Source organism: Varroa jacobsoni, unplaced genomic scaffold (assembly GCF_002532875.2).
Source record: "Varroa jacobsoni isolate VJ856 unplaced genomic scaffold, vjacob_1.0 contig00401, whole genome shotgun sequence".
NCBI classification, from domain to species: domain Eukaryota; kingdom Metazoa; phylum Arthropoda; class Arachnida; order Mesostigmata; family Varroidae; genus Varroa; species Varroa jacobsoni.
Window position 1 is genome coordinate 1,925 of NW_019214458.1, and position 19,873 is coordinate 21,797.

The window sequence follows — 19,873 nt, forward strand, 5'->3', positions numbered from 1 at the left end:
GATTGTTGCTTTAAATTGTATAGTTACAAATAGAAAAAATGATGTACATGCTGATCAGGGAACTCCTGCCTACAGTCATTGCATGCGTAGGGATAAGTCACTTAATAGAATAGGTTAAGAGAAAGCCAGAGGCGTTAATTTGTGATCAGACTGTCATAAGGATAATATATATTATGATAATCAGGTGTTTATTCAGAAATGACCTAACTACTCTTAAGCAGCTAAGTTCGTTTCTTGTTAGCCTTGAGAATAAAATGTGCATACACTTGAAGGATCCTCTAATACACACATATAGTGATGCCAGACACAGAGAAGGCTTTACTAGGTTAAATGTTTATCTAGTGGCCTAATACCTTTTGCCCAATGCTCCTTGACAAAAAGATAGGAAAGCAGAAAAACAGCTGACAGCAGCTCTTACAAGCAATATCCGTCTAAAAATACGGAATTAAGCTTAAGACTTTTTCAAACCCTAGGCTGAGCCGTTAGTTTCCCTCGCTTTAATGGCTCGTGCTAAGGACTAAGGATTATGGCGACCTCAAGCGATGTGTATCTACATTTGAAAAATATCATGTTTGGACATTTCCTTTACTGCTTGCAAACACGCAGCACCGTTTTACTGTCTTGATACGTATTTAGGGGAAACAAACTAGTACAAGTTCGCTCATGTTATTATGAGATTGCGTAGATTATCAAGAAAAATTGTTTCATTTAGGTAGTATTGGAACATACACTGTACGACCCGGCTACTCATTGAATGTATAACAGCTGAATTATAACACTGGATAAATACGTATACTCAGCTCGGGTACGCGGAATTAGAGACATGGGAGGGTTTTTTGAAGAAGAAAAACGGAACTAGCAGGTATACCTAGCAGGTGAAGGTCTGTGAGGTAAATCGGAAAAGGCCGGTCGGTCGGCCTTTTTCGATACGCGAACACATGTTGTCGATGTAGGTGTGAACTGTTTGTAGCAATGCTTCTAATAAGCTGACAAGTTTCTAACAAGAAGATGCTACAGGGTATTGTTAAGACGGTATTATAACATGCTGGCTTAGCACTACTCTAGCAGCCAAGGACATATGTATTTCGGTAATATACTTGATAGTTTACTAACTTGTCTGTTAATAATAAATGAAATTGGCTGCAAATAATAACAAGTGCTCTGTTGTATTCCTATACCGTTGTGGAAAACGTAGATATATACTAAATACAGACAGCAAACATTGCAATGTGGGCAAATTTATGCTAATGAAAAATACCTTACCTAGTTGGACGCTTAAACGGCTAGCCATATAAATCTTGTATGTGGTTTGGTCGTTAGCCATTGCTGGAAAAACTTCCAGTAATGAAATTATGACGAATTCATGGGTTTCTAGAAGACCCCCTGTGAAGGTAGGTAATTAACGACGGATTAAGAGCTGTTGTGGAAACCGTCGCATCTCAGTTGGCACGAGTGTTAGCACTCAAGCTTTGGTGCGCGTAGAAATACCATATTTGTTTATTTTGGTAAAATAAACAAGATAACAAATAAACGAACTAGACAACTGGGCATAGCATAACTGCGCTAGTATCAAAAACGGATACATAAAAACGCTTGCTTTTTTCTCGCTCTCGCGTTTCCAGTATGACGCGTCTTTGGACCTAATTGTAATTTGTAACAAGGATCTACATTGTTGATGTGGCAGTTCGATCCCTCCCAGCAGAACTGCATATGGTACTAAAAGAACCTTAGGGAGGGGGGGGAGGGAGCTAATAACCGAACTCCACTATGGTGCAACATAGGCCACCGGTTTAACTACGATCCTGGGCCTGAGCGAAAACAGACCCAAAATTTTGAGAAATTTAGAATTCTTAACATGTTCTGCTTGTTAGCAAAATACACAGACAACGATGTAAATAAGGTGCTGCTGTTTGATTTCAGTAAGCAAAATATAGAAAGCTAAATGTGAGGTTTGTAGTAATAGTAAAACATAAACACGCGAAGGACATACCTGAGATAAAGGCAACGTATGTTAAAAAATTGAAGCAATTTTTGCAGTTCTTGGAAATAAATCTCAAGATCATTGTGTCACCATGGCTTCACATTATAACCCAGCGAAAACCCACTATGAACGTCCTAATCCACTCATAACTTAGGATACCCATGTTTAGCATTCACTAGAAATAACAAACATAACCAGTCAGATCAAACGTAGAAAGTCATCCATAACTTCTATAAATATCAGTGCGATTTTATCGCATTATTAAATATTGTCGAACACGATATTATGTCATAGATGTAGTTTCGACCTTCTTTGTACCGTTTAGCTTTACACTGTAGCTTTTTTCTGCGTATCTACATAAATGAGGCAGTTGATCGTTTACATAGGTTGAAGGCCGCCGAAAGTGGAATGGGGTACCAATAGGAAGGCGATGCAGCGCTTGTTTCAGCCGCATAGGGTGCAAACACATCCCAATGTACCCCGCTCCCTTGTGCCGACGAGCTGTCTGTCGCCACACGGACACAACTCCTGATCGTTGGAAGTTACAGAAAGCGAGCGAGAGAAATAGAATGGAAATAGGAAGTTGGCAAATAGCCCTTAGCGTGGAAAAGCCCATGTAGAATATGATTGCGGATTTTCTACGAGTACGCCCTCGAACATTATCCGACCGACGTTTTTCGCTCGGTGCAGCTGCTGATCATTAGTCAACATTCCCAGAAAGTGTTTAAAAAGCGTCTAAATAAAGAGGACCGTACAGAAAACGAGGGGCTGGCTAAATTATTTTCCTGAACCTATGACGACAGTCCCTTTAACCCATCATTTGTCTGGTTGTCAGCTGTGCAAGCAGTGGGGCTTATACCGCTAACCAGCGGGTTAATGGACACCGTATTTATCCTTAGAATTTAGCTTCGATACAATTAAAGCTTCCCGAGCTGCGGTGTGAAGACAATCCGGTGGTGACGGTGCACTGACAATGGGGGAAAAAACTCGGCGATTTACGATGCTGTCAGATAAATGCAAACGAAAAGCCTAATGGTGATAATGATAAGAAGACGGAAGATGTTACACGCTGGACTTGTTAAACGTGTTACGCACAGTAAGAGGTAGTGTATACCTTGAATATATACGTTATAATTATTACACGTAGATATCATTGAAGCAGTACAGACTGCCGGACAGTAAAGTTCATTAGCATGTCCTTCATGAACCTTATTATTATTATTATTATACATTTGCTTTTATTTGACTATCTAATAAAGCGCAATTTGGTGGATAGGCATAGAACCCAGCACTATGTAACGATTACCTGTAAGCTTTTCACCAGCTAGTGTAGCAGTTGAAAAATTAAACAGATTGCTTTAAACAACCCAAGGTCTTATCAATAATTTCTACCCAATCCATGCCTTTTTAGCGACTAAAGCTCGCTAGCCCAGCTTCAGCGAAGTGTTAGGGCAGCGACACGCTGAACTTCACACAATTTCGATATTTCTGTGCGAAAGAAGTGGGTGTGAGATACGATTCACAACATACTATCGCCGCGAAATTGTCACTTAATACGCATAGGTATTATGCTACACATAATACTCATGCGTTCTATTCGTTGGCATGTAGGGGGTGCGACCCCTGCGCGCCGATATCCTGTATCAGCAACGTTGGCTACGAAGGTGCCGCGCGAAATACTCTTCAAACGTAATTGAAATACATTGTGAAAATATAATTATAGTGTGCTGTAACCTGTAATCGAAAGCTGGCCGAATACGCTCTAGGACATTGTCAACAGCGCAGAGCAAAAACTATGTAACACAGAGGATATCTTAGTAAACAATCAAAACGCATATTGAAGGAATGGTGTGATCCCCTCATTTCTCATATGGTCCTTCCGAGTTACGTCCTTCTCGTATTTCGATAATTTCGATTTCGACAATTTGCCATTGAAACGTACGTTGCCTAACCTTACAAGATGGTTATTAACAAACACGTGTAGCATCTGTTTCAATGCTGGTTTTTGCGTTCGTACACGCACTTTTGGCAATCTTCACCTCAAAATTATGTTGAGACATCCACTGTCTATAAGGGCTTTCGTTGGTAACTGGTAGATATTCAGACGGTACGTCCAACCTAGCAGTCGATATTATATTAAATAGATAGATAGATAGATAGATATACGAATCTTGAACACCGAGAAATATCACAGTTGATGTAGGATTGACCCTGCCCCTCAGCGTGAATCGGCATAAAATAGAAAAGTCTAAATCGAGATCAAATTGTTATGTAGAGATCCATATCACGAAAAGTAGTACTTGTGTTCGACCCCTTTTTTTTTTTGTCAATACGTTAGATCTCTACAATTTTCTGCTCTCACAAAGATGTCTAACCATATGCCTCTTCTATTTGTTCAAAACTGGCATGCATTATAAGGTCTTACCATGGTCACACGTATTACTCTAACGTTGTTCGCTGAAGTAGCCTTACCCTGACTATCGTAGGCTTCAGTTAGTTTACTATCTGCCTGTGATGGAAGACTAGTCGAAAATTTCGAATGCAATCTCTTTTCTCATCAACCCCTTTTCGCCCCCTATTTATCAATGTACCTTTATGGTGCTGACATGCTGGCTGTCGAGTTTTGCGTTGTGGCAGATAACGCTTTTTTTTTCTTTAATTAGAATTAATTAATTAATTAATTAGTAGAAAAGATAACGACGCGATGAAGGCATTTTTACTTGAGTTGTCGGCAAAAGATATCTGTCGCGGTTCATCGCAGGCTAGGAAAGGTCTCCATTTAATTATGTTGAGGTGGACGAATCGAAGATGTTTTTTTCCTAAACTTGAACGATCCTCTGACCTGACCATCAACAAAGAAGTGTGTGAGAAAGTGTATTGAGGTAAATGTTTCGTTGGTTGGTTCGCATATTCACCATTAAGAGCAACTATTGCTCGGTAGAGTCGCTGTTTTTCCGAAGTCCCGAAGACCTATAGACGTTGGACTGGCGATGAACTAGACATGACAGAGGAAGGATCTAACGCCGAATTATGAACTCTAAAAAATAATACAACCTGGTTAAATATAATGTAATTTTGAGCGGAAAATTTTTGCATCCTTCCATTGAAACGATGTTAACACCGTCAAGGCAGGGGTCACCGTCAAGGGTCTCTGCCTTGACGAAACGACGTTTGCACAAACGTTGCATCAGAATAACCTACAGTGTATGCATAAAATGGCGTTTTGTTATGTTTTTGGGTTCATAATGGTAGTTATCGTATTGCTGCCGGCAGTAATCCTTAAGGCACTATGAATTTCTAACACCAAATGGGGCCGCGCGAAGCCGATCGCCTTTGTAAATTCCAGTCTGTTTTATTACAGTCAATGGAAGGCAATATTTGCACCTTAGATGTGTGTTGCATGAACAGCTGTACCTAACCGTCTGTCCTAACATATGCACTAATGAACAAATTGGTCACGTTGTACCTTAACCTGTTGAGTAGGTTTTTACATATGAAGCGTCAAGGATCTATGTTGCGTTTTTCAGATTTTTATAATAAATAGAAATAGACTTTTCCCTTCAGCCTTCTATTTTCAACGCACTTTAACTATATTACGAAGCACCTGCAAGTAGGAGCTGAATCGGGTTTTGAATAACGCGTTTTTTAAATGTAAGCTTTAATTTTTGTATGTGAGCATCCTACATCACGGAAGGCCGTAAGTTGGGCGTGTAGATGTTGGCCGCGCTTGCCTGGTAGAGTAAATAGACTAATCACTTCATTTGCTACAAATAAGACAGATGGGTCAAGCTTGGTCATTTTGTAGATTTCCAAAGTTTTCAACTCCGCTGCCATTATGGTTGAGAGCATTGTCAGACGGTTAAGCGCGCGTTTCTCACACAGACAGTGCCGATTGTATGACAAACGCGAAACTCTAGGATAAAGCAGTTAATTATGTGATTGCATATAAAGAGGAGTCACATTAGTAATTAAACGGAATATATTTTTGTCCATGCAGAGTCAGGTAGATATTACTTTGAATAGAAGAATGTGAACAAAATGTGTGGAGAACCTTGTCCTTAAATCAAGTGCGACAGGCCTTCACCTTAGTATAGGAACTACGAATGTGGTGGCATTTTTTGAGTCATTAAGACCATTATCATACTTCTCGAAGTCTAGAAGACTTCACGTCAGATTAGGCATTTTTGTTTTTTAGCGTATATTACAATTATCTCGTGTGAATAGATACGTAAACTTGCAAAAGAAAATCGATAGAGTAGGCACGCAGCGACAGTTTCAGTTCTTGTTACACCATAAACACCGTTAACAGCCCGTCGCTACTCGAGCGGGTCTGCGGCCTCTACAGTTACTTGACCAGTGACGCCATAGCGAGCTCAACAGCAGCTGATTGTTAGTGTATTGCTAAGTGAGGGTTGGCTATCAAATAGCAAATATGGTAAGGAAGAAACGGTCGATTCCCGAGTATCTTGTTTCGAAATTATCTGGAACGCGCTTGCTCCACTAAAGCAGCGCTAAATCATAGGCTTCGAGCCGGGTTACTAGAGCTGCACTCGCAGTACGTGTTTGTCGACGTAAGAGTATCGGAGTGCCTGCCTATCTGTACTTCGTGTGTGCAGTTTTACGCCATGTCGTATTTTATAGATATATATATATATATATCAAGATTATAGGATAATCTTGAACTTGGCTCTGGTGTGTATAATTTAACAGATTACAATTGTACCATATATGAAAAAAATGTCAATGACGCGATTTTGGTACCTATTTTCAAGCTTTCACTATATTAGGTGTATTAAGCAAGTCTTTAGTCATTTATATTAGTACTTATTTTTTTTTGTCAAAATATACAATACAATAAAAAATGAATGAGTTGTAGCGTCTCACAGGTACATCGAAAACTTAATCCGAATCCGAATAGAAGTGCGCGGCATAAAACTCTTAACTATCAATAGTTTTGCCGTATGTTGAAATGCCATATAGTTGAAAAGAAAACTTAATCTGAAAATATTTACTCATGGTCGTTACCTTACGTTCGTGGTAAAAAGTGATTCACTAACGCGACACAGGAAAAGCTGGTTTAGCCTTCGTCTGTTCGGATCTCAGCTTGAATTTATGTATCATTTCCCGCGGGACTTTTTGAAAGCCGCATTAAGTCCTAGCTTCGATCGAAGCTATTCGGCGGACACTGCGATGACGCGGCACGTTTTTATTCAGTGTAACGGCTATGTGTGGCATGATAATTGGTCTGAATGTGTCTATGCTCCGAATGAATCTCCTGCAGTACATGTCGAAGTAAACAGGTGGTTCACTTTGTCATAGTGCATTTAGGTCAGGATAGTTATGATGTCACTGACATCATAACTTAGTGGGTAACGCATCTGCCTGAACCTTAACGACATCGTTGTGGTCTCGTCACGAACTCGGGCATAGATACATTTCGTTTCGTGCTGGGAGCCAGCCGTCTTATAGCATGCCTAACGGCGATACCGGACGTAAAACAGAGTAATTTATGGTAATACTATTCTTTATGTTGGGTGCGGGCAACTATACGATCTCACATAAGACTTTTTCACTGCTTTTCCATAGCGGCCCATTCGTCCTTACTGGCTTGATCTCGGTTACATTCTAGACAGCTAGCTATGCCTGCATGCAGTGCAACAGATAGACTTCTGTAGTCGTTGATTTGGCAATGGTATGAGATTTTTCGGCTCGACAGACACATTTTTAAAATATTTCAGCTAATAACACTCAATGATTTATTTCTTTCAAGTGTGACTAATTTGGAGTAAAACTGCTTGATTCGATCGGTATTAGTTTTTTTTTTTTGAAAAAAGACTGATTCTTTAACCATAGGATCTATAGCTTCCTCGCACCTCTCAGGATTTGTGGAGTAAAAGCTTAATACATGGTCCTCGATGGTCAGAAATTCCTTTATACCATTGGCCCGCATATGACTCAATAACTAACTGCAAGCTTAGTAATAGCTAACAATCCAGTGATCTTATGATGCTTGATGCACACTCCTGATATTGCGGATCTGTTTATTATTGAACAGGCCACTTGATTGCAAGTCATTTCTGCTAGATAGTTCTTTCGTGAATGTCAGTCCTAAATGGGACGTACGCATCTTATAGTCTCTGCGATGTGAGAACAATGTGCTCAGTAACAGTCAGTCGAAGGTATCTTGAAGATATAGAAGGTAAAATTTGTAACTACGTTGAATAAATGTTATGAAGACTAGAGGCGGTCAACTAAATGCGAACTTCATTCAAATGAATGGAATTCTTACGAGGTAAGAATCCAAGAAAGCACGAGGTGCCTTCTACGCGAGCTATAAGGAAATCCCTGAGTAAAGGGTATCACACCAATCGTACTGATATTACACGCCCTACAGTTTCTGTAAACAAAGATTATATATTTATATCATTGATTCTTGGCAACAATTCTGTGTTCAACACGCAACCATGTCCGAATGAATATTCAAACGTTAAATTAACGGCTTATGTCAAAGATAGGTAAGTATAAAGTTGCAGTTATATGGTGGACTATTTGTCTAATTCGAACTTTACAATATGTGTGAAACTATTACAAACAACTTTGGCGGACTCTTCTAATTAAAATATCTCGGATCAAAATGATCAGTTCTCACTGGGTAAGAAGTATTTTTCCTTAAAATGTTTCGCGCACTTGTCCCACCCCTTCGACAGCTCCTGGACAGCCATGTATCTGACTTCTTATATGTATTTGCGTGGCATACTTCCCCATTAGATTAGGAAAAAGAAGGAATACTCATTCTTTTTTCAACCCCAACATGGCGTTGCCAGCAAGTGACAAATTACGATTGCAACGCCAACAGGTCGTGAATCTCTTGAAAAACTCGCGGTAACGGGCTACATTTATTGTTCAATTTTTGGCTAGTATTTCAGTAGCAGACTTGCTCTTAATGCCTATTGCAGGTACTACCACTACCTTTACGACGCTGTCAGCGAGCTCACGTTTCTCTCAAGGGCACGCTTTTCCGTTGCCTGGACAATCTTCGGCTGGTTCATGCCTCGTCTGTGATTATTATATGCTCTCGGTGAGTTACTTGTTGATTAAACCCTTGTCTAATCAGACGAATCTTAAACTGGCCTATTTTGACTCAGTCTTTGAATTTTCAGTATTTATACGTATATATAGTATATGTCGCACATTATATATGAAATGCCAGTTTTAACCAAAAAAGCCCTGAAACTCAAGCTTTCTGCACTGGAAAGCCTTCTCGATCCCAGTATGCTTCCTGGGTCTCGACACCTGTTCACCTCCTTATTGGTCTTTGACCCGGTTCTTGAAACGCTTGCACCATTTGTTTTTCCACCAGTTGTTTTGCCATAAGGCTTTCTTACCTAATGTGTTCATTAACTTTCGATTAACTTCCGCAAAGCCGCAGTCTTTAAGAAACAAAAACTCGATTACTCAATGTTGATTTTCAAGACAAATGTTTTTTCCTTCTAAATCCATTTTTCTGGAGAAAGTCCAGCTCATATTGTTTGTTTGGGACTTCGTCCGCACACGGCGTATTAGAATTAAACAGAAATTATTTATTATTAATAGAATTTATTATGTGCAGTATGTAGTTCCACCCAGCTGCAATTCAGCGAGGCTTTCCTTTGCTAAAAAAGGAAAGATCTTTTCAAGGTGCGGTATAATCAGTTAGAACAGATCGTTTGTAAGTAACACGCTGGCACATTTGACGATCGACCACAGATTCAATTCGAGTTTTGTATTTTCAGCGTGTAGGCATGAACGTGCGTATTTGTTTTTCAGCAGCCCTACGGTGAGTTGTATCGATGCTAAGTGGTCGTTTTAAGGCACAGGCATCTTCTGATTATTTAAAGGACAAGTGAAAGGTGATATCGAACATAAACAAACAACAATCTTGCTTATGTAACTTGTTGTTCATGAGTGTATTCTATGAACAATAGGTTCTTTACGTTATGATAGACCTTGGACACTTAATATTACGTGGTTCGCACGTTGGAATAATTCTAGATGTCATGGCTATTGCTAAGGCAACGAAATATTTACGCGTACCGCAGTAAATTAGATTGTCCAGTAACTGAAAGTGAAAGTTTGGTTGGTTACTTCGTCTGCAATTTAGTAGTTTTAGTAAAAAATGAACGTCCTAGAAATTGTTAGCATGAAAAAGTGCGTGTCGACGATATAGTACTCACTTGCGCTGGACATGTTATTTGGATCAGTTTGCCCGCTACGGGGCTTAAAGTGGCTTTGTTATATCGAAAATATCTGAATGGTTGTTGAACGCTATTATAGTGGAAAAGTTTTCTGAGGAGTGGATGATTTTCATCGACATGTAGAATCTTTTTGCATCGCTAATGCGTTGTTTTTAACATTCTGATGTTTTGCGTGTCCCTCTTAGTATGACCGCCATAACTTGTTAACTCCGTACGCGTTCTTGGCCAGAAAGCGCTGAACTCAGTAAACTCAAAATATGAATTCCCATTTGACCGAGAGTGGCTCAATAAAAACAGTCTCGACGAGAGTAAGCGACTCAACGATGACCTCAAAGATAATAGGAGCAAACGCGGACGGTGACGGAGGCAACCACGGTCTCATGGTCAAAGGCTTCATGATTTTACTGCTCACTGTAGTAATTCTGGGCATCATTATGTGAGTCACTTTGAAAACTAGCGTTCCGTGCGACGAGTATAGGAACGAGGATGCGATCGAACGCATTACTTGCGTGTTAATTTAGTTCTAAGGTCACCAGTTCGAAACTAGCCTTCACTCAATGCTTCGTCGCAGTGATAGCCTCTCTTGGCTAATTAAAGAGATCATTCGAATACGTATAAGGCCTAGGGGGATAGGATTTTCGTATTGTAGTTATGTATGCTTCGTTGATCAACGATGATATTGCAATGGTAAAACGTGTGCACAATGTAATAGATCGGTTGGTCTCGCTGATGCAGAACAGTACTGCTTAATATTGATCCATTGTTATTATTGCCAATTCATACTATCAACGGATAAAGTGAGAGCAATCAATGCGTTTCGATCTTATCGGGTGCAAATTTGCCAATTGAAAAGCTTAGTATAGAAAAAGTATAGAGATCTATACAGTATCTATATAGATATCTACTATCTATATAGATATATATATATAGATAACTATCTAACATCATAGAAATGATTGTGATCTAGAGCTCTTGATTACCCCTTTTCAAAGATTAGACGAATCCTTGAGAACCTTTTCAGTGGTTGACTCTATACGGAACTAATTATGTGTAAATATTATAGGTAATGTATAGTATGCACATCCTCTATATATATATATATATATATATTATTATTTATTATTTATTGTTATTCCTTTTAATCCAAAGTCATTCTAGAATGTCTAGGTAGTCTGTAGCGCTATTTTGTATAGCAAGTTGGTAAGTTACCTAGTGGAGTGCAAATTGCATTTGGAACCATAGGCTAACTTAAGGGACCATAGATCCTTATGATGAAATACGTTTCATTAGAAGGAACAGAGTCATCACGACAGGACTTCTCTGCCAAACAAAGAGCATTAATTCTATATTTTTTTTTGTATTTTAGTGGTGGTTTGTTGTATGTTGGGAGCGCGTTTAAGAGAAGCGAGGCCCATACGTCTGACTGTAACGACGTAATATGTGCAAAGACAGCCTTTGCTTTTGAAAATGTGAGTGTTTCCATTTTTGAAATAATCGTCGATGAAACTGCTTCGTTAAAAAACAAGCACCGACTATAATCAATTCACTATCCAGGTTTACAAATCGTTTACTTTATCTCGAGCTGTGTATCTTATAGTGAGCAATTAGGGTAACGTTTGTATTCTACTTCGTTACCCACACTATTATTATTAAATATATGTATAGGTAATATGAAATACATCATATTACCTACATCTGATGTCTCCTTCTACAGTCTGCAAGTATTTGACGTACGTGCACTTCGCACTTCAAACTTCTGCGGCCTGGTCCAAACAAACAAAAGTAAGGTTGATTCATAAGTTGTGATTCCAAAGTTCGATAGAAGCTGCGTTGTAAGTCAGGCCGTGCTAATGTTTGTTGTGTCACACGCTACTGCCATTAAACACTCGTTTCACACGGCTGGGTCTTTTCAACAGGACATGGGATGTGTATACTCCTCTGTTTAAGAGGGTGCACATAACTCTTTGTGCACGACCTAACACCATTAAAGCAGATCGTACCTCCTGTAGGACAAGCGTAGGGCTCGACCCGAACATTTCGACCCTGTTCCGCACAGACCACGACCCACTAATTTATAGCTCCCTAGGTTTTACACCGAAAACAAAATCAGCGTTGGTTTCAAACTTAGATCACTTTATGTATCTTTAGGTCAACTAATGTGCCAAGCGGCTGGTGCTCTCTGCCCGTCGCGTTGACCTTATGCTGGCGTGGGTTCAATTCACGCTAGCGGTCAAAGGAATTTTTCACATGGAAAATGTTTAGTTTCCAGTTCTGCATGGTGACCATAGTTGTGTGCAAAGGGTATGGGCTTTCACGCGTGAAGCAACATTGGCACGACAGTGGCGGCAGCTGTAAGCATTGCAACAAACACGTCCTGCACGTCTTTGTCTTTAAGGGGGCAGGAATCGAGGGCCCATACCTATCTGATACAACATATCGAGTAGCCAAAAGTTGATGGAGAGAACTGTGGCATATAGTCCTTCACATGGTTTTCTTCGCGGGTTTCGGCATAAAACTGAAGTGGGTCCGGTTTTTTTTTTGTAGATAATTGAACCTCTTGATCCAGATCAGACGCTAACGAGAGCTTCGCTATGAAGCTGAGCACGCGCTTTTCATGGCTGTTAGAGCAGTGTCTCTTAACAGCAGCGGAATCAACGATCGGGCAAAATAAAGCCTCGAAAGAAAACAGATAATACACCGTGTTCGGATAACGTACTTCAACGGAATGAATTTCAGCTTCGGGGTTTGGCGGCATCATTGGCATGAGATATCTAGAAATAGACGCTGGAAGCCTGCAACCTGTATTCAGCCAAATAATGCATAAAACGCACATATCGATGCTATCTTCTTATCCTATTTGATTCGCGACCCGAATTATCTGTTCGGAAGCGCAGTTTCACAGCCATTATTAACACGAGCGTTCGGTCTCATCGCCGAATGATTTCAAGCCTACTTTACGGGATTTTGAAAGCCGATTTTCTCGAGGAATTACCCACATTGACGGTTGATTACGCTACGTCCACAAAGCTACCTGCGCTATACTCCTTTTGCTTACCTCCTACACTCCTGGAGCTTTTTTCGTTTCAAATTATTTTGACTACATGTTGAAGTTTTCAAGAAGGCGCAGAGGTCATTTGCGCATTGGGTTTTGCGGACAGCAGCCTCCTGCGGTATCCGACCTGGACTTAGGCGATCTTTTTTTTTATAAGGGAATACTTGCGTTTTTTGAACCGGAAGCGGAGCCTTCAAGGCTACGTAAGCCGGTATTCTGTTGCACAATGCCTGAGAAAAATCGCATAGATCGTACGGCTCATGGTTGACAGCTCTAATGGCGAAGTCTATGGGTTCGCTTCGACGGAAGAACTCGGCAATATGAAAAACAGATTATTTCGATTATAGATATCCGGTTGTTGGAATATACAATATTTGTTTGCGGGAACGGAGGAAGTTTGCGGATTTTTCTTCTATAGCAACACTTTTACACCATACCGAACAAGCCAAATAGTGCAGTAACTCTGCGTACCGCTAAAAGAGTCACATTATTTAGCATAAAACATGCTCTGTTATAGTATTTGCGCACCAACATCTAGCTCGGTGTCGTTGCCTTCTAACAATATCCAGACAGTCTGAGCAATTGGTCAGGATCAATAAGTGGCGCTAAGTTAAAGTTTTCTTCTTAGCTTACGGCTCTATTTCAGGTACAGCTAATCAATGAATAACGTATAGAATCGCTCACGAAATACCGTGTATGGGCGTTGCCTTGTTTAGGCATCACTTTCTTAAGGAAGAAGAGATTTATAGTGATAACTGCGCTTTCAGATTCTCGGCAACAATGCCACCGACGTCGAACTCTGTGCTCAATGTGAAGCTGCGATGAGAGCTCTTCGACACTACGGCTATGATCACGTTATCGACAAGCTGAAGGCGATATGCATAGCAAAAATGAGCTTCTACAACGAAGAAACTTGCCTTAGTATGATCGATATGTACAAGGTGTGTGTGTGTGTGTGTGTGTTTTTGCAAAATTGAGAACAGAGAAACAGATAAACACGTCATATAAAAACGAACTCGGAAGTCAACAATGGAGATAGCGGACGATATGCAAGTCGACTGAACTTGGTCTCTTTTATATTTTGTATTGAAAATATTTTTTTAAACTTGAAACTCTTGTGATATAAATTTCGAGCTGTGCTATACGATAACAGCAGAACATAAAGGGCATGTAGATAATAGGTCGCATTAAATAGAGCTTTACGGCGGAGCTAATTGCGTGGAGGTCGCATAAGTCTTCCATAACATTCTAGTGCTTTCAACAACTTTTGGCCAAATACCACAGTTAGTAAAAAGAAGATGTTTGGCAACGTGCTCTTTTTAATAGCAATCATATGTTTTTGACGTACCAAACCCCTAAATTGCCCTAAATTTTGTCGATTACTATTATATATATATATATATATATTGTGATTATCTAATGTGATACGTATGTTTATAATAATAGGTATTATAATAGATCTGACCTTTTATCCTTAAAACAAATTTTATTGTCCGCACACATTTATTTATTTATAGTAATAAAAAGTAATTTATTTAGGATGAAATGCGGCACCTTCTGTATCAACTAAAAGTTCCGGACACAGAGTTCTGCAGATTCGTAACCGGGTGCGGGCAATATAACGATTCGTTATATAGGTGGAAGTTCGACGTGTTCACAAATCAATTTGAAGCGTACACTCAGGTAGGTGATGGCTGCACGGGGTTCTTTGTTAGCGTATGATACGTACTATCTAGACGAAGGGAAAACAAAAACAAATATTTTGCAAATTGCATTGTTTTCATAATCGACTCGGAATAACAGATTAACTAACACTAACCTTCCTCCTTTAAATACAGTTGAGCTAGATTATAGGAAATGTTTTTATTTCGAAGTGAGACACAACGTTAGCTAATCAATAGAAATCTTTTAACTAAGATGACCTGATCCTTTATTGTCATTGTAGATTGATGTCTTCCCTGAGGCATCGCCTTTCGCTGTTCTTCATCTGGCCGACCCGCACGTCTCATTTGAGTACCGTGTTGGAGTCGCCTATAGTTGTAGAGAAGAGCTTTGTTGCACAAACAGACAGATGACTCCGGTGACGAATATGTCAGCTGAAGATTCAGGTCCTTATGGTGAACCTCGAAAGACAGGTCTCTACGGACGCTGCGATCTGCCCGTAAGGACGCTTCGAAGCGCACTTAAGAGTGCTGCCAGTCTCAAAGTATGTGTTCAGATTTTGTCGTTTTTAAGTTCTAATTTATCATTCGAAGTGAACGATCGGAAATGACCAACCAGACTGATTCGAGCAGAAAGCTTACCCCACATTTCTGTTGGACGGTCATTACTCTACACACGAAAAAACTACTGTTAACCTTTGCTTTTTTGGTAGCTAGGTAATTTTTTTTATAACATGTCACGCGGGAAGTAGTACTATTACTTCGGTGGCTCGTAGGAAACTTCGCAGAGATTAATATTTCCCCTGAGTATGTTTTATGTCGGACAAAGCAATTTACAGATTATATTACATACAGAATTACAAAATAATGTACCACTAATAAATAACATTTAATAATAACGATATAAAATACTGATGAGTCGTGCTCAAGTTAAGCTAATATGAAGCATAAAATAAAACTTTTATTACAGTTCGACTTTGTTTACATCACTGGCGATTTCATCCCACATACAAGCTTTAACTTTTCGTTTAGTCGAGTGATATATGAAATCACAGAGCAAACAAGGATTATAAACGAGGCCCTACCAAATAAAGACATTTATGTTTCTATTGGTAATCACGACGATTATCCTTCCTTCCTGTGAGTATCGAAACGGCCGTTTATTTTATACTGGATAGAACTTTCATTTATGAAAGTTCTTCGGATCGCTCCGGTACTTAAATCAACCAAAATCATGGACGAAACCAATTGAAATAGGAAGTTCTAATTAGATTATTGCTAACAACCACATCTGCAATCGGTAAATATATTTTTATATGCATATTCAATGCAAATGTTTGTTACACATCAGATTTCCCACGGATCGTATGGTGGCAGGCAAGTACTCCTCTGATCGGTTATATTATGCCCTATGGAAAATTTGGGGTGACAAATGGATACCGACTGAAGCTAAAGACACGTTCTTAAAGTGAGTGAATCCCGATTTTTATCGCACGTTCATTGACGAATGTTTTCGATTTAGAACGAAAACCAAAAAATCAAGGATTCGTTGTCCTGGATAAAAAGTTATTCATCTATTTCAGAGGTGGCTTCTATACGGCCTCCATTAGTCCAGGAGTTCGACTATTTTCGTTGAACACTAACTACTGCTACAAACTAAATTGGTGGCTCGCAGTCGATCCAGAGGTAAGATGCATGTTAAGCCAATTTCCAACATTACCGCTCTTCATTCCGAAGTTTTGTATGTGTTAGATCCAACAGGAAGTTGCTCCGTTCACACCATCAGCTATGAAGCAACATGGCTTGAAATGAGAGGAACAAACTGATCATTAAAAGCTCGATAATCGAGTTTTTTCAGTGTCGAATGTTTCGAACGTGAATTCCGAATTCATCTACTTCACTTGTACACATATTGCCCGCGGGGCTTCTTGAAACGTCAATGGATTTGCATTGTGTTTTCCACTGAAATGTACCCTGTGCACAGTCGTATCGATGCGTAAGGTGTCACATAGAATTTCTTAATGAATTGGCGTTTTTTTAAATCATTCAGACGAAAGAAACTAACCTGAATCACTACCGAAATTACCAGTGGAATTTTTCATTGCCAAATAATTTTTACAAGGACAACTAACTGCTTTGAAGTTTCCTTTGAAGGACATTGATGTGCTCAAGTAATTAAGAATCTAACCTCCTCGTTGAAAAATGCCTATTCTATATGTGTCCTTCTCTTAAAAAGAAGCAAAATAGCCAATCAGGCCTGCTCAACATAAGAAATCAGTTGCTCAGTGAAACTTGCTCAGTGCGGCAAGAATTTGAGCGATTTGATAAGCGCAAAAATTACCTTACTTTATTTAAAGTAAGGTAATTCTTGCGCTTATTTATAAATATTTAAACTTTTTTTTATTTAAACTAATTGGTATTGAAATGTACAATATTGTTCGATATGAATCAATATTTATTCGGTCGCTGACTAGCAGCATCAGCTAATCCGTAAACTCGAATCTTGTTTAGGATCCTGAGGGTCAACTGCGCTGGTTGGACGAAGGGCTGGCCGAAGCTGCCCGCATGAAAGAGAAAGTTCACATCATAGGCCATATTCCACCTGGTACCAAAGAATGTCACTCAGAATGGGCCACAGCCTACCAGAAAATTATATCGAAGTGAGTTTCTGTAGTCATTGCCAATTTAATCCCGGTTTTAGTCACCGGTTAGGCTCAGTAGATGTCTTAATTAGGGTACTGAGGTGATTCTCAGTTTAATCATGACTTAATTTGTGTACAAATAGTGGATACTGTTACTGTTTTATAGTAAAAAGCGCAGGATTTCACGGTGGGATTTGGTCTCTTGTGATCTTCAGACACAGTCAAATTATAAACGGCCAATTCTTCGGCCATATGCATTGGGACCAGTTTACTGTCGATTGGTCTGTCGAAGATGACCCGAAGAAGCAATCAATTCCTACGGGTGTACAAATATCATCGCCATCGATTACAACCTACATGACAGGATACCCTTCCTACAGGATTTTGAAGTTCGACAAATTCGGGGTAAAGCTGTTCCCTTCCCTCTTCACTCATAAGAAATTTGCACGCACTTTTTTCATCCGTTATTTAGGGTTCTGGTAGATATGGTAGTATAACTTCGTCACGTAATTTTTTTCAGGGTCTCGAGGATATAGACACGTACATGCTAAACATTACAGCCCTCAATAAGAAATTCCTTGCTCGAACTAAGGGCTTCGATAGAAGGGCGCTTGACAAAGCTGTCCAAGAACTTGACCGCAACGATAAGTCATATCGGTTTTGGCAAAAGATGTACAGTACACGCGCGGCATATGGGCTTAAGGATCTGTCACCTAATAGCTTCGCGGACCTTATAGAGCGATTTGCGAAGAACGATAGTCTTCTCGAATTTTACTACAGGTAAATTACGTCAAATTTTCAATAGGAAAAAATTCACAGCAACGATAAATGTGCACGACTTTGAATAGATGCAGTATGTAAAATGTCACTTTATTTTATGTTAGCTACGTAGTACACGCCAGATTGATTTTAACAAAGATGCAAGAAACTGTTGGCCATACTGCGCGTTGCATTCATAGGAAGGTTTTGCAACAACGATCGATCCTGTGTCCAGACATTGATACCGTCAACAATCATTTGACAAAACAAGCTTTTACTATGAACAGAGTATCGACCATAAGCTGAAAACCTTTTGAGAGGTCAATTTAGTCGACCTGCAAAGTAGGACTCAGCTAATCCTAAGAAGCTCTAATGCAATTCGGTATTTTTTCAGAGCAAACAAATTGCGCCATACAACAACACTATGGGTTAAACAGGCTCTACAAATAAGTTCCTTTAGATTGAAGAACGATTGTGTTAGATGTTATGGTACTAGTCGTTAACTGAGTACAGGAGTATCCCGCTGGACATCTACAAGGCACTTCAGAGATTTAACGGCACACTAAGACCTCCCTGATTCTCCTGCAAATTCGAATTGCTGCAGCGATAAAACGTGCTGTCTCACTTGCGATTCTTGTCCTTGCTAACAAAAGCTAATCGCCTATTATTTTTCAGAGCATTGTATCAGTTCCACGAAGAACCAAGTAACGTGCATTGCAGTAAGGGCGTCTGCACAACAAACTATTACTATCGCACTGGTTTAGAACACTACGTTACCTGTGAGCAGAACTCGTATGGCTCGACGAAGTTTACCGAATGCGAGAAAGCGGTCGGCGAAATTATTAGTTGAATCTGCCGGCCGGCCTGTCTGTTAGGCTCCTTAGCGACCTGCCGTAATAAGCGCAGATGATGTAAAACCATTTGCGGTAGTTTAGGTGGAAGGTATTTGCTCTACGATGACATGAAGAAATAGTTTTTTTTTGCTTTAACAACACAAGGAAGCGTTCAATTGTATGTGCAATTATGCTCGTAGTCGAAAAACCCAATGATACAATAATGTAAAACTCCCCACAAGGGTTTATACTTCAGCCTTGCGATAACCAGTCGCGAGAAACTAAATGGTTTGAAAAACCAGGATCGCAGACGTGATATTTATTCCTTCAAGCCAATAAAACCTCTAACTGACTCCAAGCGCTTCGTCATTATAAACGGACCGGTCCATTGTTGGCCGTCGCCATTGCAAAGGTGGTTTACCTGACGACGTCCTAACGTTATCATATTTTTAGACAAATCTAGCAAACATTGCTCGCACCGATGTTTTTTACATCGATTTGTATTCGCAATCTCGATAGCCGGAGAGTTGCAAATTATTGAGGGGTTATAACATATTTATGCGGCTGCATACTAGACACTCCTATAGTTTCAGCTATATTAGCGAGCAACATGCATATTAGAGAGCTTCCATATTTTTAGTAGCTCATTTCAATGGGTAAGAAGCGCTGTAAACGCACGTGGTCAATCCCCGACTAGCGTACTGACCATCC

The 19,873-nt window shown here is 39.8% G+C and overlaps 1 protein-coding gene across 2 annotated transcripts; it reads left to right on the forward strand.

Moving 5' to 3' along the window:
* The first annotated feature begins 10,405 nt into the window (after positions 1-10,405).
* Positions 10,406-19,515, forward strand: LOC111271161 (sphingomyelin phosphodiesterase). 2 transcript variants are annotated; one of them, XM_086972805.1, is made up of 12 exons: positions 10,406-10,651; positions 11,582-11,684; positions 14,035-14,208; positions 14,807-14,950; positions 15,213-15,473; positions 15,899-16,068; positions 16,280-16,396; positions 16,512-16,614; positions 17,440-17,588; positions 17,786-17,975; positions 18,091-18,350; positions 19,005-19,515. In XM_086972805.1, the coding sequence occupies exons 1-12, from the start codon at positions 10,473-10,475 to the stop codon at positions 19,177-19,179; spliced, it is 2,025 nt and encodes a 674-aa protein (XP_086828931.1). In that variant the 5' UTR covers positions 10,406-10,472; the 3' UTR covers positions 19,180-19,515. The 2 variants fall into 2 exon arrangements, with proteins under 2 accessions (XP_086828931.1, XP_086828932.1); XM_086972806.1 differs by lacking the exons at positions 15,899-16,068; positions 16,280-16,396; positions 16,512-16,614.
* Positions 19,516-19,873: the final 358 nt, after the last annotated feature.

Excerpts from the sequence above, each read along its gene's own strand:
- LOC111271161 (XM_086972805.1), top strand. The coding sequence starts at position 10,473 with ATGAATTCCCATTTGACCGAGAGTGGCTCAATAAAAACAGTCTCGACG. Across the intron at positions 11,685-14,034 it reads CAGCCTTTGCTTTTGAAAAT|ATTCTCGGCAACAATGCCAC; the intron begins GTGAGTGTTTCC and ends CTGCGCTTTCAG. Across the intron at positions 18,351-19,004 it reads CTTCTCGAATTTTACTACAG|AGCATTGTATCAGTTCCACG; the intron begins GTAAATTACGTC and ends ATTATTTTTCAG.